The 20,852-nt window shown below is 42.3% G+C and overlaps 1 protein-coding gene across 2 annotated transcripts in view; it reads left to right on the forward strand.

Moving 5' to 3' along the window:
* TRIM36 (tripartite motif containing 36) overlaps positions 1–20,852 on the forward strand; it is a 39,649-nt gene that overhangs the window by 11,163 nt on the left and 7,634 nt on the right. For both annotated transcript variants that reach the window (XM_032425223.1, XM_032425224.1), the window contains 6 exons: positions 221–546; positions 3,397–3,543; positions 9,125–9,220; positions 12,115–12,368; positions 12,601–12,725; positions 19,366–19,656. In XM_032425223.1, coding sequence (XP_032281114.1) covers positions 221–546; positions 3,397–3,543; positions 9,125–9,220; positions 12,115–12,368; positions 12,601–12,725; positions 19,366–19,656 — 1,239 coding nt within the window. The remainder of the gene's footprint in view (positions 1–220; positions 547–3,396; positions 3,544–9,124; positions 9,221–12,114; positions 12,369–12,600; positions 12,726–19,365; positions 19,657–20,852) is intronic.

Below are 20,852 nucleotides of genomic sequence, written 5' to 3' on the forward strand. Positions count from 1 at the left end.
ATAAGTTGGGTTTGTCTTTCATATACCAAGGAAAAACAAGCATTAAGCCTTTTCAGCATACAGACTGATTCAAGTGGAGCCACTTTGAGTATTATTTCGGGGGGTGGGCGGAGGGGGAGCTATATTATGTAGATCTGTCTTTCCAAAACATCACTCCTTTCTTCTTCAGTCTGTTCGTTTTCCTACTGACATAACTAAACAAGGACTTCCAATTACACAGGCTGGAAGCGCGGTTCCCTGACCCCTAGGACAACCACTTTTCCTTGCCCCGGCTGTGAGCACGATGTGGATCTGGGAGAACGAGGAATCAGTGGTCTCTTCCGCAATTTCACTTTGGAAACTATTGTCGAGAGGTACCGGCAGGCCGCGAGGGCGGCCACGGCCATCATGTGTGACCTGTGTAAGCCGCCACCCCAGGAGTCCACCAAGAGCTGCATGGACTGTAGTGCGAGCTACTGCAATGAGTGCTTCAAGATTTACCACCCTTGGGGTACGGTGAAAGCTCAGCACGAGTATGTGGGTCCAACCACTAACTTTAGGCCCAAGGTAAGGCAAGTTTTGATTGAGTTAGAATAGTCATATTGCAAAAGGAATTATTACGTGTCCGGAGCTTGACAGCAAGAATGGAAAGAACTTGAAAAGCCTATATAAGAGGGCCTCCCCCCCCCGCTGGCCTATTTGGTTGAGCGTGCGACTCGATCTCGGGGTTGTGAGTTCAAGCCCCACGTTGAGCGTAGAGCTTACTTTTAATTAATTAATTAATTAATTGGATGGTTCATGAATATAGAAGCCTATGTTTAGTTCGTTAAAAGAAAATGAGAACATTAAAAAAAAAGTCCGTACAAGAAATGAAGGCCTGGTATCTGGAGTTACTTCGTATGTGGCTGTACACCCCCACACGGCCTAACGGCGGTATTCTGGATCGCTGTGTAACACATACGTCGTGTCACACACGAACGCTCGTTGGGATTCCTCTGCAAACAGGACAGGCTGAGTCATCTCAGAGGTACTCTCTTAAGATCGAAACGGTTGTGAAGTTCAAACGCTTTGTGCTTTAATGTGATAAACCCGTAGTTGTCTAAAAGATTTGACTGGGAAACGTTTTTCTGACGTTTTTAGTTAGCTAACCTTGTGCTGGGGATAAATAACAGTAAGTACAGCCTAAGGTTCTGAAGCTTGTGGTATAACGTTTATATAATATCTGAAGTGGAATTAGCATTTCTTAAATACTCTGGGTAATCTCTCTAATAATGCCCAGAAAACCTTTATGCACTATTGTTTGCTCTGCTTTGTGACCGAAAAGCAGAATGATGTTTGGCTATCCTCATTTATACTGCTTTCTGATTGAGATAGATTTAAAAAGAAAAAAAACCCAATAGATTCTTTTGATTAAAGTTCTTATTCCTTCCAGTTTAGTAACTTGTGTGAGTATGAAAATCTGTTTACATTCTTGAGCATAAAACTTTGCTCTCACTTTAATTTGTAGTAGAAAAATGGGGGACACCTGGGTGACTCAGTTGGTTAAGTGTCTGACCATTTATCTCAGCTCAGGTCTTGATCTCAGGGTCTTGAGTTTGAGCCCTACGTTGGGCTCCATGGTGGGCGTAGAGCCTACTTAAAAAAAAAAATAGGAAAAAAAAAAAATCCCAAAAGTTATCTTGAAACTATGAGCTGAGTATTTCTTAATTTTTTTTTCTTTTTTTTAAGTAAGCTTTATGTTCATCGTGGGGCTCGAACTCACTAACCATGAGATCACGCGTCACGTGCTTTACTGACTGAGCCCGCTGGGCTCCCCTCTGACATCATTCTCAGTAGTGCAGGACTGGTAGATTAAAACAAAAACAATCTGTGCTTCCAGCTTTGACTCTTCAAACTGGGTCAGTGTGGCGATAGATTTATCAAAGAGTTTTTAATCCCCTATTATGTTCCTTATCTCATTTTAAATGCGCCAGGTCACAGACTCTTAAAAATTTATGACTTCAACTTGGGGCTTTAATGTCTCTTTTAGAAGATTAATTAAGTTGATTAATACTATTCCATTATGAAAGAACCTATGATTATTAAATGAATTATATTAGACTTGGGTTTTTATAATTTAAAACACATGAAGTCTCGAGTAAAATTTTTTGCATATAAGTTGCAGACTTATTCTACTTACAAATACAATAAAAGATTGGTAAGAGAGAACTGAAGAGGTAGGGGTAGGTTTTATTGAGGAAAATACTGTTTTCCTTAAATTACAGTGTTATGCCATATAGTAAAATTCTACAAACTTGTCCCTTATGGAATATTTGCGTCTAACTTTGAGTTCTTACCATCCTTCCTTGTAGAAAGCCAGGTTTTATATTTTGTTAAAATGTAATGAAATGTAATGGCTTTGAAAACTAACGTAACATTGTGTGTTAACTATGCTGGAATTAAAATAATAACAAAGAAATAAATGTAGTGGTTTTGAGAATGTAGGAACTTGGACATGCTGGAAATTTTGAATTTTTTTCCAGTTGTTTTTCTCCTGGTCCTGCACATTGGTATTAGGACTTTTCATATTGGACATTTTCTTTATGTCTTGATATTATCAAACCAGTTGTGATTGCTGGAAGTCGGAACTGTTGGAGCCACGGACGACTTTTTGATTTCATTGACACACTAGTCTACACACTAGTCTAAAGGCATCTCCTCTTTCTTGCAAATGTGAAACCAGTTATTTCATGTACAATACCTATGGTGATAGTTTATAGAGTAAATAAGAAGGTAGAAACTTAAATCAGAAAAACACAGTCCAAAAAAAAAAAGAGAAAGAAACACAGTTCTAATTTGGTCAACGTGTACATGATTAATATGTAAAAGCAAACATCTGGAAGCTTGTATCAGAAAGTGTTTCAAGACTCCTTAGTTAGCAGATTGCTTTTTTTTTTTAAGATTTTAAGTAATCTCTATACCCCATGTGCAGCTCAAGCTCACAAGCCCCAGATCGAGTTGCATGCTCTACCAACTGAGCCAGCCAAGCGCCCCCTTAGTAGCGCATTTCTTAAGAGGATGGTGAGAGGCCCTGGGTCCCATGAGTTATTTGTTATGGTACCTTACAAAAATATTGGTCGTGTCATTCAGATTTGCCAGTCAGTGTGGCCAGAGGGCCTTTCTGGCTGGATTCAGAGAGTAAGTCTGATAGGAATGAAATTATCACCACCTTAACACCAAGTTTTAGTGGCAGTAACATCTGCATATTTAATCGATTGTTTGAACCCTCAATTTGAAAAAGAGTAATTCTAATACACCAAATGCTTTTACACTTTTATTCATTTAAATGGCTTTATTTAGTGATTTTGTAAAGCACGTCTTTGTGTATCCTGCAAACTCTGAGGACCCTTAATTACACCTTTGTTCTGCACTCAATAGATTTTAATGTGCCCAGAACATGAAACGGAGAGAATAAACATGTACTGTGAGTTATGTCGGAGGCCAGTTTGTCATCTCTGTAAGTTGGGCGGTAATCATTCCAATCACCGGGTGACCACCATGAGCAGTGCCTACAAAACCTTAAAGGTAGGATTTGTGTGTTTGGGGAACTAACTTTTGAGTCTTTTATAACTTTGGTTTTACTTTATGCCTTTAACTTTGTCTTTATAAAATCATGGTTGCCGTGTGGTCTTGTTTTACTGAAACGAGTCAACAACGTAAAGGGTCCCTCAGTGATCCAGTACAAGGTGGTTAGTGTGTTTGAGTCGGCAGTCTTTGGTCATACTGTTGGGCTAGCTCTGAAGAAAGAGGGATGAAGGCCACGCCATGATGATCCCCATGTGAGCCTGGTGCCTGCAGTTGAGTGTGTGTGTGTGACAATGACACGCCTGTTGAGTGTGTGCGTGGAAATGACACACCTGTTGAGTGTGTGCGTGGAAATGGCACGCCTGTTGAGTGTGTGCGTGGAAATGGCACACCTGTTGAGTGTGTTGGGGGAATGGCACACCTGTTGAGTGTGTGTGGAAATGGCACACCTGTTGAGTGTGTGTGGAAATGGCACGCCTGTTGAGTGTTGGGGGAATGGCACACCTGTTGAGTGTGTGTGTGGGAATGCCACACCTTGAAGGACGGTAGCCATGTTAAGACACTTGATTCCTGTTGCTTGTGTGTAGAAATAGTGGAAACTATTTACAATAAGGGTCTGGTGGGACCCTTACCAGCTAAAACTGAGTTACTTCCTGTCTCTGAACCTTATACATGGACCTTTGAAAACTCTCAGACTTGACTGATAATCTGCAGCAAGGTAGGCAATGGTATGATGCTATTTTTTGTTTTACTCTTTTTTCTTTCAAATGATACCTTCATTGTAAATCCACCACCCATTTTAATTAGTTTCCTTTCTACCTTTAACAATATGTACATGCCTTTGGGGCCTAGATCTAATTCTTATTTATCCACACAGCTTTATCTTTTGCATTTGATTTGTCTATCACTGAGCTCAGTCTTTCTTCTATTTGAATACGTGGATTATGGGTATAATCGTTTTGTTGTCCTGGTCTGCTAATTCTGCCATCTGTCATTGCTAGGTCAGTTTTGTAAGTTTTACCTTGTTGGGCAGTGGATCTTCTGTGCCCTACAGATATTCTTGAGTTTTCTTCTAATGTGTGATTAAGTTACCTCAGAACAGTTTGTTGCTTTTGGGTCTTGCTTTAGGCTTAGTTAGGACAGAGTAGCATTTAATTCTCTTACCAGACTATTCTTCTCATTTACTCTTCTCAATGACTTTTGGATTTTGAGTTTTGTGAGGTTTTTTGAGAGGTTTTTAATTTGTTGTTTGTTTGTTTGTTTAGTTTGGTGCGTCACGGGCAGTATTCCCAGACTGGTGTGAGCTCCTGGAATTGTTCCTTGTAATCCTCTTGGGTGATCCTTTCCCTGGCCTCTGAAAGCTTCCTCACACATGGGAATTGGTCAGTACTCTGCTGAATAAGCCAGAGGAACCCTTGGTACATTCTCCAGAGTTCTGTCATTTTCTGTTCTTGGGGATTTTGCTTTACAAACTCTGGTCTCCCTGGACTCTTGGTTTCGTCTCTTCAGCTGCTGGGAGACCCTGGATCCACCTGAGTTCTCCTCTGCCCTGGGCCTTGGAGGACGCCGGGTCTAGACAGGATGGTGGTCACAAACATGGGCCCATCTTGTTTCCCCTCTCTCCATGTCCAGCGTCTTGGGAGCCATTTTATATTCTGTTAGGTTTTAAGATTTTTTTCAGGTCGGAGAATCGATCCAGTCTTTGTTACTCGTCTGTGCCCCCCGGTGGCATTACCTTTGTTTGCTAATTAAATTTAACTTTTTATTTTTTTAAGATATTATTTATTTGACAGAGAGAGAAAGCGGAAGTAGGCAGAGTGCTAGACAGAGGTGGAGGGAGAAGCAGACTCCCTGCTGAGCAGGGAGCCTGATGTGGGGCTCGATCCCAGGACCCTGGGATCATGACCTGAGCCGAAGGCAGATGCTTTTTACCCGACTGAGCTACCCAGGCGCCCTGTTATAGAGAGCGTTGCAAGAACAGAAGAAAGATGAGCGTCACAGTGGTGTCACCTAGTCCACCTGACTGCTGCTGTTTGTTGAAAGGACTGAAGCTGGGGCCAGGCTTCCCATCTGCCTCTGTTCGATCTGGCTTCTAATACTGGTCGACTGTGTGGTAGTGTCTGGCCTCTCCTTGGAATTTCTACCAAGCTATGTAATTGAGGGTGCCCTTCCAGTTGCGGAAAGTGCTGACGCTTTCTGGTGAACTGGCCTAAATAGTGAATAATGGAGAGGAATGGTCCTGTCCTGTTGGCTGGCAGTCTTCTGTTCTTCTGTTGGGGTGAGACGTGTATTTTTTGTTTTGTTTTTGTTTTTGCTTCCACATAACCTCATTCCTCCTGGTAATCCCCGGATAGAAAGACACCTGCCTATGTGGGCATACGCTGCAGATGGCGTGGTTCCATTTCTTTTGTAGCTTGCCTTTGTTTATTGACCTCGCTTTTCCAGCAATATGGAGCCCTTCCCACCTTCCAACACAGGAAACCATGTTCACGCTCTCCTCTGACCAGTTTGGACTGCTAAGCCTTCGGAATCCTGCTTTGCCCTGAACAAGGCCCCGCCATTGGGTATTTATTGTCTCTTCCTCGCCTCATCTCAACACCCTGCTTCTCCCAACTTTGGGTGTTAGTGGGTTTTCTAGGACTTTTTCAACTTCTCACACAACTGTACCGTTTTTCATTAAGGAGGGTTGGTTGTAGGGCACCTGGGTGGCTCAGTTGGTTAAGCGTCTGCCTTCAGCTCAGGTCATGATCCCAGGGTTCTGGGATTGAGCCCACATCCGGCTCCCTGCTCATCAGGGAGTCTGCTGCTCCCTCTCACTCTGCCGCTCCCCCGCTCATGGTCTCTCGCGCACGTGCTCTCTCCCTCAAATAAATAAAAAATCTTAAAAAAAAAAAAAAAAAGGAGGGTTGGTTGTTAGCTCATCCTTCTTCATTTGTGTACTTTCTGGTAGTTGGTGCACAGTTTACTGAGGACTATTTCCTGAGGAGTTTTTCCTACTTTTATTTTTTCTTTATTTCCATAGATTTCTAGGAGGGAGTTAATGGTCTTGTTCATGTGCGGTTATCTCTTCTGGAAGGGGTGGCTTTGTGATTTTAATCATAATTGAAAGATTGGAAACTAGGACTTAGAAAAGTAGAAAATGTACACATCCCAATACCAGTCCCCATTGAATGAGAAAGTAATACTGCTTTTGTATTTCTGGGGTATGTGAAATTTGTGGTGAATACAATATTACCCTATTTTCTGAAGTCATTTGGCACTTGACTAAGATGTATCATTCTATACTTTTTCTTCCCATCATTTTATCCTAACATTTTCAGACATGTAGCAAAGCTGATAACAACTTTAAGGTGATATGCCCTAAGGGGACAGGGACCATATTGGTTATACGTTACTCTCCTAGCCTACTCCCATGAAAGATATTCAGTGTGATTGTTGAATGAATTTCTCTCCCTTTTTCTCTCCCTTCTCCCTTGTTTTGTGGACTAATGTTTCTCTGGGTACCTTTGACCCGTGACCTGATTAAAAGCAGGAGAGAGTGGTTCTCAAACTTTGATGGGTGTTAGGATCACCTGGAACACTTGGTATACACCACAGAGGCCAAGACCTGCCCTACTCGAGGGGCTCTGTGGTCCCGATTAGCTCTCAGGAGACTGATGCACACCAGCTTTTGAGAACCACTGTTCTAGGGGAAGGCTTTGGAGCAAATTCGGCATCCTTGAGCAGTTAGCCTCTGGTCAGTTCCTAAAGAACTGGGGCCCTAATGTAGCTAAAGGATTTAAAACATTCCCCCATTAGATGTATTTCCTGAAGGTAGGAGCCATGTCTTTTTACATTGTCCTTTTCAGTGTCTAGGATTGGTGTCTGGTGCTTATACTTTTTGGAGGCCTATGAATAAATGGACACACTGATTATTGGTTAATGCATGTCAACGTATCACAGGCTGCCTCGTTTTGAGGGGCCAGAGAGGACTCGAGATAAAGTCTGTAGTTGGCCGGAGACTTTGGCTAAGCATTCCTGCTCCCTGCGAGTGAACCCTGGCGCTCTTTGACTTTCGACCATCCTTTCTTCTCCAGCCTGTCTTGCACTCCCAATGTAAGCTGTCCTACCACTAAGTCCTACTTCAGGCGAAATGGCCCCCTTCTTCCCTTCGCTGCTGTAGCGACAAAGGAGTATGACCACCTGCACCCCTCACTGTGGTCCCAGCACAGGCCTGCCGGGACGGTATGGGAGGAACTCCTCTCCCTTGCAGCCTGGTGCTGAGGAAGCACCTGTCAGCCTGTGGAATCGTGGTCAGTGTGCTGAGCAGTGAGGAACCTTCCAGCTCAGCTACTGACTGTGTGATATTTGCACTCAGTGAGCTTTGGTTTCCTCATCTGTAAAACATTGGATCAAGACACAAGATTTCATGTCTCTCCTTGACTCCCTGTCCTTAGCCCTCAGAAATCTTACTCCTCTAGCTCATGGGTCCTTCTTCTGTCCCTCCAGTGAGCCTTCAAGCCATCAAGGAAACTCAGTGTGTCTGATTGCTGGGTGTTCCAAGGAATTAAAGACGGGTCCTGCCATAGGCCTGCCGTATTAATTTCAACATACGTTCTCTTACCTTATTACGTGGTCTAAGTGAGCAAAGAGGAAAACGATAAAGACAGGAGACTGACTTCTTGAATTCCAGAAGTTAGATCTCTGGTCCTCTTCTTTTCTTACCCACCCTTTCATTCGGGGCAGCCGTGATTGAGAAATGCTCAGATCCGCTTGTCACGGCTCCAGCTTGGGTGGAGTTTTCTGGATGACGTTCTTCTTATTTAGACTGCATACGTTTGTCTCTTATAACTTTGTACCCCATGGTGCTTCAAGGGGTTTTTGGTTTGGTTTTTAATATACTTCAGTCATACATACTATTTTTTCTGGGTTAAATTAGGGATCTCACCAAAACCTATGATGTTATCTCTATGGTAAGCAGAGAGTAACTACTTTATAAATACTTTAGTAAGCTCTGGGAGCTTAATGAGCTCTGTTTTTATAAATCTATATTATTATGTATGTGTAATTTAATGAATAGTCTTGGCTAGGCTGCGAAGGTCATTTTGGAGGGGTCTCTGTTGCTTTTTTGGGTCTTTGTGTGTATGTGTGTGTGTGTGTGTGAGAGAGAGAGAGAGAGAGAGAGAGGGAATGAATGATAAAATCTGATGGAAGGCAATCCTATTTGAATTGCTGTTTTTCTATTTACTTAGAAACCTGGGGAGGAAGACCAGGGAACAATGAAGAGACAACAAAAATGTATTATTTATGTATTCTGGTTTTTTGACTAATCTGAGCATCACTGCCTTGTTCTTTTATTCAGCCTGCTTCTCATCTCTCATAGATCCGTGGGCCTCTGTGCTCAAGGCCAGTAACTGTTTACCCTGGGTTAATAACGAGAATCCTTAGGGTTGGTTTTACTGCCTGTTCATCATAGGCTAAAGAATTGTGTGTAAAAATATAATAAGAGGACAGAAGGAAGGAAGGAAGGAAGGAAGGAAGATAGATCTGCAAAGCCTTTGTTAAACTTCTGCTTATTTGTATTACTGATATATTCTAACAGGAAAAGCTTTCAAAGGATATTGATTACCTTATTGGCAAGGAGAGCCAGGTGAAGAGTCAAATTTCTGAACTAAACTTGCTAATGAAAGAAACAGAGGTAAGTGATAAAGTGGTTTACGTATTTTTATTTCTCCATCTAGAGAATTTATTCATTCATAAAATCTGGAAGGTAGTAAATGAGTTGGGAGTACAAAGTTGTGTTAGATTTCACCCCTGCTTTTACGGGACTAGGAAAACCAGTATAAAAAACAGGTTCTAATGTGTGATCAGTGCCCGAGAGAGGTGGTGATTAAATGCTACTGAAACACAGGGGGAAAGAATGACTGACCCTTTACGTGGGCAGTTTTGATCTCAGAAGTAGTAACATAAAGTAAATTTTGGAATTTTTAACAATTATCTGTATTTTACGAAATTAACAGATTGCTTTTGAAGTATGTACTATATGTTGACTTAAAATGCGCTATTCCCAAGTATATACCTGAGACATGTTCACCAAAAGACATACATTGGAATGTTCATGGCTGCAATCAAACAGCTACAAAGTGGAAACTACCCAAGTATCCCTCAGCAGTGGAATATAATCAGCCTTAAGCATGAATAGCTGCAACTAGATGCAACAGTGTAGCTAAATCTTGCAATAATATTGAAAGAAAGATGCTGGAGCAAAAGGGTACAAACCCTGTGACCCCCTTATAAAAAGTACCAACAAAGGTGAAACTGTTAGAACTCAGGAGAGGCATTGTTGAAAGGTGGGGGAGGGGAAGGATGGGTGTCTGGAAAGATTGACGTCTGGGGTCTGGGTAATGTTCCTTTGCTTAATCTGGATGAGGGTTACATGGGTGTATTTGCAAAGATTCGTCTGTCTCCACACTCATATATATTTTTCTGTGTGTATATTATACTTCAATAAAAAAATGGAGAAAATCGATAGCATTTAAAAAATACGATAGAAGAGGATAGGACTGGGTTGTTTTAAAATTCCAAATATTCTTCATTGATTTGGATGTGTTTCTCTTCTCTAGTTGAAATAAATTGAAGAGCCATTATTCCTGATCACTTTTAGAAGTTATGATGAAATAGAAAAATACCCTGGCTAGTATGAGACTGTTAATTTCTTGAAATTTCATTTTCCAAAATGGGTAAAAAAAAATTGAGACATTATGCAAATTAGCACCAGATAACCAGCACTGCTTTTGTTTTTAATACTCTTTTTCTGATACTCACTAATTGCATTTACCACCCTAGTAAATTGTTCTTCCATGTACTTGAAAAGCGGGATTTTGTTTTTCTCCTTTTTGTCTGATGACCCACTCTCTCAGTGCTGGATCATCCCCCAGCCCTCTTGGCAGGTGATCACCTACATGGAGGAGTTTGCTCCAGAGATCGTATCTTGGGTCATTTTAGGTTTGTTTCACTCCTGGTCCTCAGTCATGCTGCCCTGACTTCTGAAATAAGGGAGCTCCAGCACCATTGCTGAGTTGTTGATTCACATCAAGTGTTCATGCAGACACTGAGTCCTTGGGATCCTGGAGAAATTACTTAGCTTCTCTGTGTCCCTTTGACCAAAGCTGCATTTGTGAGCTTATTAGCAAGAATCTCCTACACTGGAGAATTTGTCTGCATTCTTGACTTTTCCTCAGTGAGGACTGTGACACTGTTTTTTTTTTTCTGTAATTACAGTTAGCTGGGGAAAAAAAAAAACAAAACCCTTTTTACCTATGTGGAATGATCTTTTGAATTTAAGGTTGCGATTTTTATCACTGAAATACTACCGAAATGTCACCACCCTCAGTCCCCCTTTCTTCCTTCCCTCCTGCCCACCCTTTATAAAAATTTTTGCCTGTTGGGTTTAGGAAACAGAGAAAGGAATCTGGAAAAAATTTCCTTTCATCAGAAATGTTGGCCAGAAGCCATTGGGAAGTGCACAATGCACTTCTTCCATATGTTGTCAGCTTTTAAGAATGTGTTTGAAGACATTTTTTTTTCTGTTGGCTGTTGCTTATGGGTCTGTAATGATGATTGCGTATGTGTGCTCTGCTGGTCTTATTTTCAAAGTCAAGTTGGTCCCTGATTTTATGGACATTCAGAATGTTTTGTAAGCACTACAGACAGGATCATTTTAGGACCAAGTAGAGGAAGAGCTGTGTGTGCAGTGAGTATAATAATTCTGTGTACAGACAGAGTATGTGCCGTTGTTGTGGGCATTTTATATACATAATATTTTTCAATCTTCAAAAAAACCCAAATCGACACCTGGGTGGCTCAGTCGGTTAAGCGTCTGCCCTCAGCTCAGGTCATGGAGCTCCTTGCTCGGCGGGGAGCCTGCTTATCCCTCTGCCGCTCCCCCTGCTTGTGCTCTGTCTCTCTCTCTCTCTCTCTGTCAAATAAATAAATAACAACAAAAAAAAAAAACCGTTAAAAAAAAAAAACCCAAATGGTTTCTCTTATCCCCAGCTTTCAGAAGAGAAAAACTCAAAGACATACAGAAGTTACATAATTTGCCTAAAGTCACACAGGATTTAATTCTAATTAAGTTATATTAATTTGAAGAGAAGAGTTACAGTTTTGGATCTTAGTAAAGGATGTCATCTTCCTGAGTTTCATGCTGCGATTTAAGTTTTCTTAAAAAAATTGGAAGACGGTAGAAAGGGTCAAAAGTTGCCCAAATTAGAAACTCCAGAATTGTATTGTACAGTGTCTTCGGTTAAATCAGTTAATTTCTGCCTCAGATGCCTTTGCATCCACGTTGAAGGTTGTTTCCTTATGGGATTATTTACTGCTGAACTCTGGAGATGAGAGTTTAAGGAGAATACAGTATCTTACGATCACAAAGTATGTCTAAGAGTTGGCGATCATTCCTCGCTAAGTGTACTCGATGCCAGATTATTGTTCTGAAAATGTCAGAGTCGGACAAAATTAAATTTTGGTTATTTTGAGAAAAGACATTTGGATTTAGCAGATGAGGTAACACTTTCACTCGTTTTATAATAGTGTAATGGAGAGAGAGCAAAAGAAGAAGCAATCACACATTTTGAGAAGCTCTTTGAAATCCTAGAAGAGAGGAAATCATCTGTTTTGAAAGCGATTGATGCTTCTAAGAAGCTAAGACTAGACAAATTTCAGACTCAAGTGGAGGAATATCAGGGGCTTCTAGAGAACAACGGGCTGGTGGGATATGCCCAAGAAGTGCTTAAGGAGACGGATCAGTCCTGTTTCGTACAGACAGCGAAACAGCTCCACCTCAGGTACGTTGCTTTGAATTTAGAATCTCCTTGGCAGCGACCTTCAGTGCCGCTCTGTTTCACCTTGAGCTCTCGGGGTTCCTAATGCAGTGCTCTGCAGAGACCCCCTTGCTGCACTCTTAACTGGAACCTTGAGCGACGTGGTGTTTTTTTGGTTTTTTTAATCACATTGCAGTTGTTTAGTCTGATGGGCCTTTTACGGAGTTGTTTTTATATAAACTCTGTCTGTCTGCAGAATACAGAAAGCTACGGAATCTTTGAAGAGCTTTAGACCCGCGGCTCAGACTTCTTTTGAAGACTATGTTGTTAATACATCTAAACAAACAGAACTGCTTGGAGAATTGTCCTTTTTCTCTAGTGGTAAGTTTCAGTGACGGGCAAAAGCTTCTTACTCTTGTAGTCGGAATTCACATTACATGGGAAAAATGCACTCTTCGGTTTGACAGTATGAAAAACCATGTTTTTCTGCAAAAGAGTATATATTCTGTTGGTTTGTGTGGTTTTTAAACATTGTATGGGTGGCTCAGTCGTTAAGCATCTGCCTTCGGCTCAGGTCATGTTCCCGGGGTCCTGGGATCGAGCCCCGCATCGGGCTCCTCACTCGGCGGGGAGCCTGCTTCTCCCTCTGCCTCTGCCCCTCCCTCTCCTGATGCGTGCGTGCACGCTCACTCTCTCTAATAAATCAATAAAATTTTTAAAAAAACACATTGAATAAATGGCATCACATTGCATATGTATCCTTTCTGTGAATTGTTTTTCAAGAAAATGAAGTTTAAGATACTTGTTACTCACAAAGTTCTGGTTGAAAGCTATATTTTAGCTGTGTATAGTATTTCATTATATAAACCATTTCCCTACCAAGAGACAATTTGTTTCTGTTTTTTTCTCCATTGCTGTGTTGAACACCTTCGTCAGTGTTCACTTGTGCACACGTATGTGGGTTTCTCTAGGGCAGAAACCTAGAAATGATGTCTCCAGGCTAAAACTGACTCCAAGAGGTTTTAAGTGTTTACCTGGCTGTATTAATTAGTTTGTGAGGGCTGCCGAAACAAAATACCACAGACTGCCTGCCTTGAACAACAGAAATGTATTTTCTTCCAGTTCTGGAGGCTCAAAGTCTGAGATCAAGGTGTTGGCAGGATTGGTTTCTTCTGAGGCTGTTCTCCTTGGCTTGCAGATGGCGGCCTTCCAGTGTCTTCACGTGGCCTTCCATCTACATGTCTGTCTAAATTTCTACTTATAAGGACACCAGTCATGCTAGTCATGGTGGATTAGTTCCCATCTTAATGACTTCATTTTAACTTAATTACCTCTATAAAGACTCTTTCTCCAAATAAAGTCACAATCTGAGGTACCGGGGGTTAGAACTTCAGCATGCGAATTTTGGGGCCATAACACGCGCTTACGATTGTGTTTTGCTGTTCCCCATTGCGGAGGTCTTCCTTTCCTTTTTCCCTTCTTGCCTGGTTCGTATCCCCCCCCCGCCCCCCCACCCCTGGTTTCTCTTCTAGTGCTGGTGAACAGTTCAATCCTTAGAATGGAATACTTATGGATTGATGACTGTATAAGGATGTATGTGTGGATTTGTACTCATCTGGAGGAAATTTGTCTTGTTTGAAGTTACAAATTCTAGGGGTTCCTGGGTGGGTGGCTTAGTACAGCATCCGACTCGATCTTAGGTCTTGACCTCAGAGTTGTGAGTTCAAGTCTCACATTGGGCCTGGAGCCTACCTAAAAACAAGAAAAAAAATTAAAGTTAAAAACTCTGAAGGATTATTACCACGACCTGCTTTCTTTCAAATCTGTATCTGAATCTCCTTTCAGATATGTGCTTATCTTTTTTTTTAAAAAAGATTTATTTATTTATTTATTTTTAGAGCGTTTATTTATTTATTTATTTTTAGAGTGAGAGAGTGCACGCGAGTTGGGGGGAAGGGGGAGAGGGAGAGAGGGAAAGAGTCCTCAAGCAGACTTTTCGCTTCGTGTAGAGCGTGACGTGGGGCTCAATCCCAGGGCTCAATCCCTGAGATCATGACCTGAGCCTAAATCAAGAGTCGGACACTTAACTGACTGAGCCACCCAGGCACCTGAATGTGTGCTTATTTTATTATAACGATCTTCTTTTTCCAAATATGTATTTGTTACTCTTTCAAATGCTAATTCTACTTCAGGTACTATAGTCTCCCTTTTTCCAAAACGTATACTTGAATTGTTTTTCATATACATGCTAGTTTACTTAGGAGAACAAGGTCCTCTCATCCCTGGGGGTCCCAAAACAGTCCTTGGAAAGATGATGTTGAAGGTTGGTAATCTTGGATTGGACCTAACAAAGAACCAAGTGTAGAGGATGGGTGACCATGGAAGGTTGTTACCCAGCTTCTGACTGATGGATGGTCTCATTGTTTCCTGCATGCACATTTTTTTAGTAAGCTATGTTTCAAAAAAAGAAAAGAAACGGGTATGGGGTGGAGTATGTACTACTCATGTAATTTTGCCCCCCAAAATGTATTTTGAATGACTTTCCAGATCTCATACGGCTGTGTAACATTCGGTTGCATGAACGGACCATACACAGACATGCGTCTACGTTGCTTATATATATCTGGGGGAGGCCAAGAGGGGGACTTTTATGTTCACTTCATCTACTTCTCTGATTTGATGTAAATGTGTGTTATGTGCGTGTGTGACTTTTATAGCTTATCCTAAGCACTTAAGCTTACTGGAATTTCTTCTATGGAAGGGATTCTGCATATGCACAAAGGTTAAGCTGTGATACTTTTGTATCATAGTTTTTATGAAAAACTGGAAACCCGTTTCTGAAAATTGTTAAATGTTGATACAGCCGTGGAGTGAAATGCCAGTGGGAGAAAAATACTGGCAGGATCTGTACAAAATTATTGTAGTGATTATCTTTGAGTTACTTAAAGTGTCTTTTATGTAGTTTCTGATTCTCTTACAAAAAATACTATGTATCATATTTTCAGATCTTCATTTTATAACACCTTGACTCTTTTTTTTTTTTAATTTTTTTATTGTTATGTTAATCCCCATACATTACATCATTAGTTTTAGATATAGTGTTCCATGATTCATTGTGCATAACACCCAGTGCTCCATGCAGAACGTGCCCTCCTCAATACCCATCACCAGGCTAACCCATCCTCCCAACCCCCTCCCCTCTAGAACCCTCAGTTTGTTTTTCAGAGTCCATCGTCTCTCATGGTTAATCTACCCCTCCGATTTCCCCCCCTTCATTCTTCCCCTCCTGCTACATTCTTCTTCTTCTTTTTTTCTTTCTTAACATATATTGCATTATTTGTTTCAGAGGTCCAGATCTGAGATTCAACAGTCTTGCACAATTCACAGTGCTTACCAGAACACATACCCTCCCCAGTGTCCATCACCCAGTCACCCCATCCCTCCCACCCCACCCCCCACTCCAGCAACCCTCAGTTTGTTTCCTGAGATTAAGAATTCCTCATATCAGTGAGGTCATATGATACATGTCTTTCTCTGTTTGACTTATTTCGCTCAGCATAATACCCTCCAGTTCCATCCACGTCGTTGCAAAATGGCAAGATCTTATTCCTTTTGATGGCTGCATAATATTCCATTGTATATATATACCACATCTTCTTTATCCATTCATCTGTTGATGGACATCTTGGCTCTTTCCACAGTTTGGCTATTGTGGACATTGCTGCTATAAACATCGGGGTGCACGTAGCCTTTCGGGTCCCTACTTTTGTATCTTTGGGGTAAATACCCAGTAGTATAACACCTTGACTCTTAAGCAAAACAAGTTTTTGTGTTTTTTTTTCATGATGGAGTTATAATGTGTACCTTGTGCTTGGCTGAAGACGTGGTCTTGGAAGATCACTTATAAATTGAACTTTTATTGTATGTGGTGAGGTGAGTGGATTCAATATGTGATGAAGTTTGAGAGTTTTAAGGTACTTTGTCACTCCTTAATTTGTTTCCCCATTTTGATTCTTTTTGCCCTAACTGATCTCTCCACTTTCAGGCAAAGCACATCTGACAATAAGTATCTGTAGCCCAGAAATGATTTTCCTGGTAAAATTTGTTGAGTTGCCAGTTCTGCTCATAACTTTAACATGTGACATTTAAAAAAAAAACAAAACCTTTTTTTTTTTGAGTAATCCCTCCCCCCAAGGTGGGGCTTGAACTCCGAACCCTGAGATCAAGAGTCGCACGCTCTTTCGACTGAGCCTGCCAGGTGCCCCTCACGTGTGACATTGGAATTCCTTCTTAAATGTACCTAATATGCCTTCACATTGTTGGGTGGTGAGGAAGCCTAAAGACATTTGTAAAATGCTGTAGACGTCCGTACATTGTAGTACGAGTCGAAGCAGTGATCTAGTGGGAGTTGATAGGTTTGGAGGAAAGTTGGTGTGCTGCCTTGTTAGGCAAAGTTAGATACTTGTTTTATATTTGGCAGCAGGAATTCTCACAGCATTGACTGCCTGTGTGATTCTATGGAACTCGTGTCCAAAGTAGTGGTTGGTGTGGATTTTTGCTTTGGATTCACGTGAGTTTTGTCATTTAATATCTGTGTGATTGTATTTTTTATTTATTTTTAAAATTTTATTTATTTGAGAGAGAGAGAGAGAGAGAGAGCACAAGCAGGGGGAGTGGGAGAGGGAGAAGCAGACTCCCCACTGAGCAGGGAGCCCCACCAGGAGGATCCTGGGATCATGACCCGAGCGGAAGGCAGACGCTCAACTGACCGAGCCACCCAGGCATCCCTCACAACGCTGCTTTTCAACAGCATTCCCCAAAAATGGTCTTTTCACGCCATAGATATCTTTTAGGAATGATCAGAATATCTTCAAATACACGATTGTACCGGGGGAATCATAAATAGTATGTTCACCTGCTATTACTTGCCTCTAATGTCCAAAGCCAAACTGGAAGAGGTACATGAATCACTTGAGGTAGAATTCAGACAGATAAAAATTAACTCTAGATGCTGAGAGACCAAGATCATAGGGCCCAGGTGTCTTTCTTTGTTATCACGTAACAAGGAGCCGGCGCTCATAACACGCAGAGGAAAAGATTTCAGGTAGTCCGTGTTAGTCCGAGTCAAGCATCAGCTTCGCAGGGAAACTTAGTTCAGCGTGGATTTCTCGGGCTGCTCCAGGAGCAGGGACGGACTGGCTAATTAAGAAGCCACAGCACGTGTTAAAGGCGTGCGGCTCACCTGGGGACCTGGTTAACATGCAGGTTTTAATTGAGCAGGGCTGAGCGGGGACTGGAGCGCCTGCATGGCTAACCAGCTCCAGCTGAGGCCAAGGCGGCTGATCCCCGGCTCACCGCGTAGGCTTTAGCTGGGCTTTCAGATGCCTAAGGGACCTGGGATCGGAGGTACCAGAGCAGAATTGGTTTGCGGTGAAAATGGAGCCGGCTCGACTGGAATGGGAGCCGTGCTCCAAGGTAGGCCTCCTGAGATTTACAGGTAAGGGCCAAGTTTTCTTTTACTGCAGTTTTGAAAGCTTGGGCATTAGGCAAACATTTAATTGAAACTCCCCACGTTCTGTGTCGTATGGTGTAAATGTTGAGGCTTCCAAAAGAACGCAGAGGTTCTCGGACTCTTCAGCTCTTTAAGGAAATCAGCCAATTCTCAGCATGTGTCTTTCGGAATGTGAATAGAATTTGCTTGATCCTGACCCGTGGTCCCCGAGGATACTAGAATGTGTTAGTTGCAAAATGTGCCCACAGCTTAAAAGACTTGCCTCGATAAAGGTCGATCATTTCAGAAGTTGGCCGTGTATTGACTGCTGTGTTCCAGAAACTAGGCTAACTGCGTATCAGAGACCTTATTTGAATTCTCCAACATTGCTAAGGACAGTGTATCATTTGTTAAAAAACAAAATCCAGGGGCGCCTGGGTGGCTCAGTAGTTAAGCGTCTGCCTTCGGCTCAGGTCATGATCCCAGGGTCCTGGGATCGAGCCCCGCATCGGGCTCCCTGCTCGGCGGGGAGCCTGCTTCTCCCTCTGACCCTCTCCCCTCTCATGCTGTTTCTCTGTCTCTCTTTCTCTCAAGTAAATAAATAAATAAAATCTTAAAAAAAAAAATCTTTATTGCTTATTCTTTTTCTTTTTTCTTTTCTTTTCTTTTTTTTTTTTTTAAGATTTTTTATTTATGGGCGCCTGAGTGGCTCAGTCGTTAAGCGTCTGCCTTCGGCTCAGGTCATGATCTCAGGGTCCTGGGATCGGGCCCCGCATCGGGCTCCCTGCTCAGCGGGAAGCCCGCTTCTCCCTCTCCCACTCCCCCTGCTTGCGTTCCCTCTCTTGCTGTGTCTCTCTCTGTCAAATAAATAAATAAAATCTTAAAAAAAAAAAATTATTTATTTATTTGACAGCGAGCACAAGCAGGGGGGAGGGGCAGAGGGAGAAGCAGGACTCGATCCCAGGACCCTGAGATCATGACCTGAGCCAAAGGCAGATGCTTAACAACTGAGCCACCCAGGCGCCCATGCTTAATTCTTTTTCATTTTCAATTTTGTGGTAGGAGCACTTACCTCGAGATCTGTTCTCTTAAATTCTAAGTGTGGAACACAGCAGCACTGATTCTGAGTGTGATGTTGTACTGAGATCTCCTTCTTCGTTTTACTTGACTGATATTTCATGCCTCTTGATTAATAACTGCCCACTGCTCCCTCCCCCAGCCCCGGCAGCCAGCATTCCAGTGTCTGATTTTGTGAACTCGGCTCTTGGAGATTCCTCGTAGAAGTGGGATCGCGTTGTCAGCGTATGTCTCTGGTCTCTGGCGTATTTCAGCTTGTGTGTCCACAGGCCCGTCCGTGTTGTTGTACGTTGCCGGAATTCCTCTTTTCCTTATACACAGCATTACAGACTTAGAAAATTCTTGGACCGGACAGAAATCATTGAAGTCTCGTCGGTACATCATTTTTATTGAGGAACATAGAGGTTCTGAAAGACCGATATTTTAACATCTTTTGTTTCTTGATGCTTTCAGGCATAGACGTGCCAGAGATCAATGAGGAACAGAGCAAAGTGTATAACAATGCTCTGATCAACTGGTACCATCCCGAGAAGGATAAAGCGGATAGCTATGTTCTTGAATATCGGAAGATTAACAGAGATGAAGAAATGCTGTCTTGGAACGAGATTGAAGTGTGTGGCACGAGCAGAGTCATCTCAGACCTGGAGAGCAATTGTAACTATGCTTTCCGAGTCAGAGCCTACAAGGGTTCGGTCTGCAGCCCTTGCAGCAGGGAGCTGATCCTCCATACCCCTCCAGCTCCAGGTATTGTGAATACTGGGACTCAGAAAGTCTTAGAGTCGGAAGAGACCTTGATAAAAAATAACCTAGCCAGCATCTCTGTCTAGATCCACGTTGAAACCAGCTCTCGTTTAAAAAAAAAAAAAAATTCTAGAAAATAGGCTCCATCCCCAGCTAGGATTTAGAAATAGACTGAATACATGAATTTCATCAGATAGTCTGGGAACGGGATTAGAGTTTGGCCTGACATCAGATACAGAAAAACATGACATTTGAGTGAGCAGGGCTATTAATTTGAGATTAAAATGGCATAGATGCTACCTTACAAGTTTTAAACAGTAGAGTTCTGTGTTTTTGATAAGTTTATAGAAATCTCTGTAACAGGGGTGCCTGGGTGGCTCAGTCAGTTAAAAAGCGTCTGCCTGGGGCGCCTGGGTGGCTCAGTCGTTGGGCGTCTGCCTTCAGCTCAGATCGTGATCCCCGGGTCCTGGGATCGAGTCCCACATCGGGCTCCCTGCTCAGCGGGAACCACCTTCTCCCCCTCCTCTCCTGCTCTCTCTTTCGCTCTATCTCTATCTCAAATAAATAAATAAAATCTAAAAAAAAAAAAGCTTTACAACATAGTTCTAGGTAGATTTTTTTTTAAAAAATTATTGTTATAATATATCATTGATTAACCTCCTTCTGACTTGTCCAGATTTTCTAACTCAGTGATTCCCGGCAGGCGGGGTTGGAGGGTGTATAGTAGAACCACATGGTAGCTGCCCCCTCCCCCAAAAGCTCCCCTTCCCAGCCCCCTCGCCCACCTTCCGAGGCAGAAACTACTGCTGCCCCTTACAGTAGAGCACCTGTAGATTTTTATAGAGTGAGAATCACCAGGTTAGATGCTCCCTGCAGCGTCTCTGTGGACAACACGGTTTCAGAACCAAACTTGTGCTCCTTGTGCTTAGCAGGAAAACCTTCTGGCCTGTTGGTCACTGCCTTCGAGCTTCCTCCAGTTGGTTTCCAGACCCCACTGCCGCCACCAGATTGCAGTGGCTCATGTGCCCGGATTTCGTACACTATTGTCTTTCCTTCCTCTTTTGTCCGAAGTGTACTCGCCACTACTTTCAGGCCCATTGTGGCCAATTTAAAAAAAATTAGAATACAAATACAAATCAGGGTTGGCTAGCATTGTTCTTCTTGAATTTGAATAAAATCCAACAGAGAGTGTGGGGATG

This window comes from Phoca vitulina, unplaced genomic scaffold, assembly GCF_004348235.1.
Source record: "Phoca vitulina isolate PV1807 unplaced genomic scaffold, GSC_HSeal_1.0 scaffold32, whole genome shotgun sequence".
Taxonomy (NCBI): domain Eukaryota; kingdom Metazoa; phylum Chordata; class Mammalia; order Carnivora; family Phocidae; genus Phoca; species Phoca vitulina.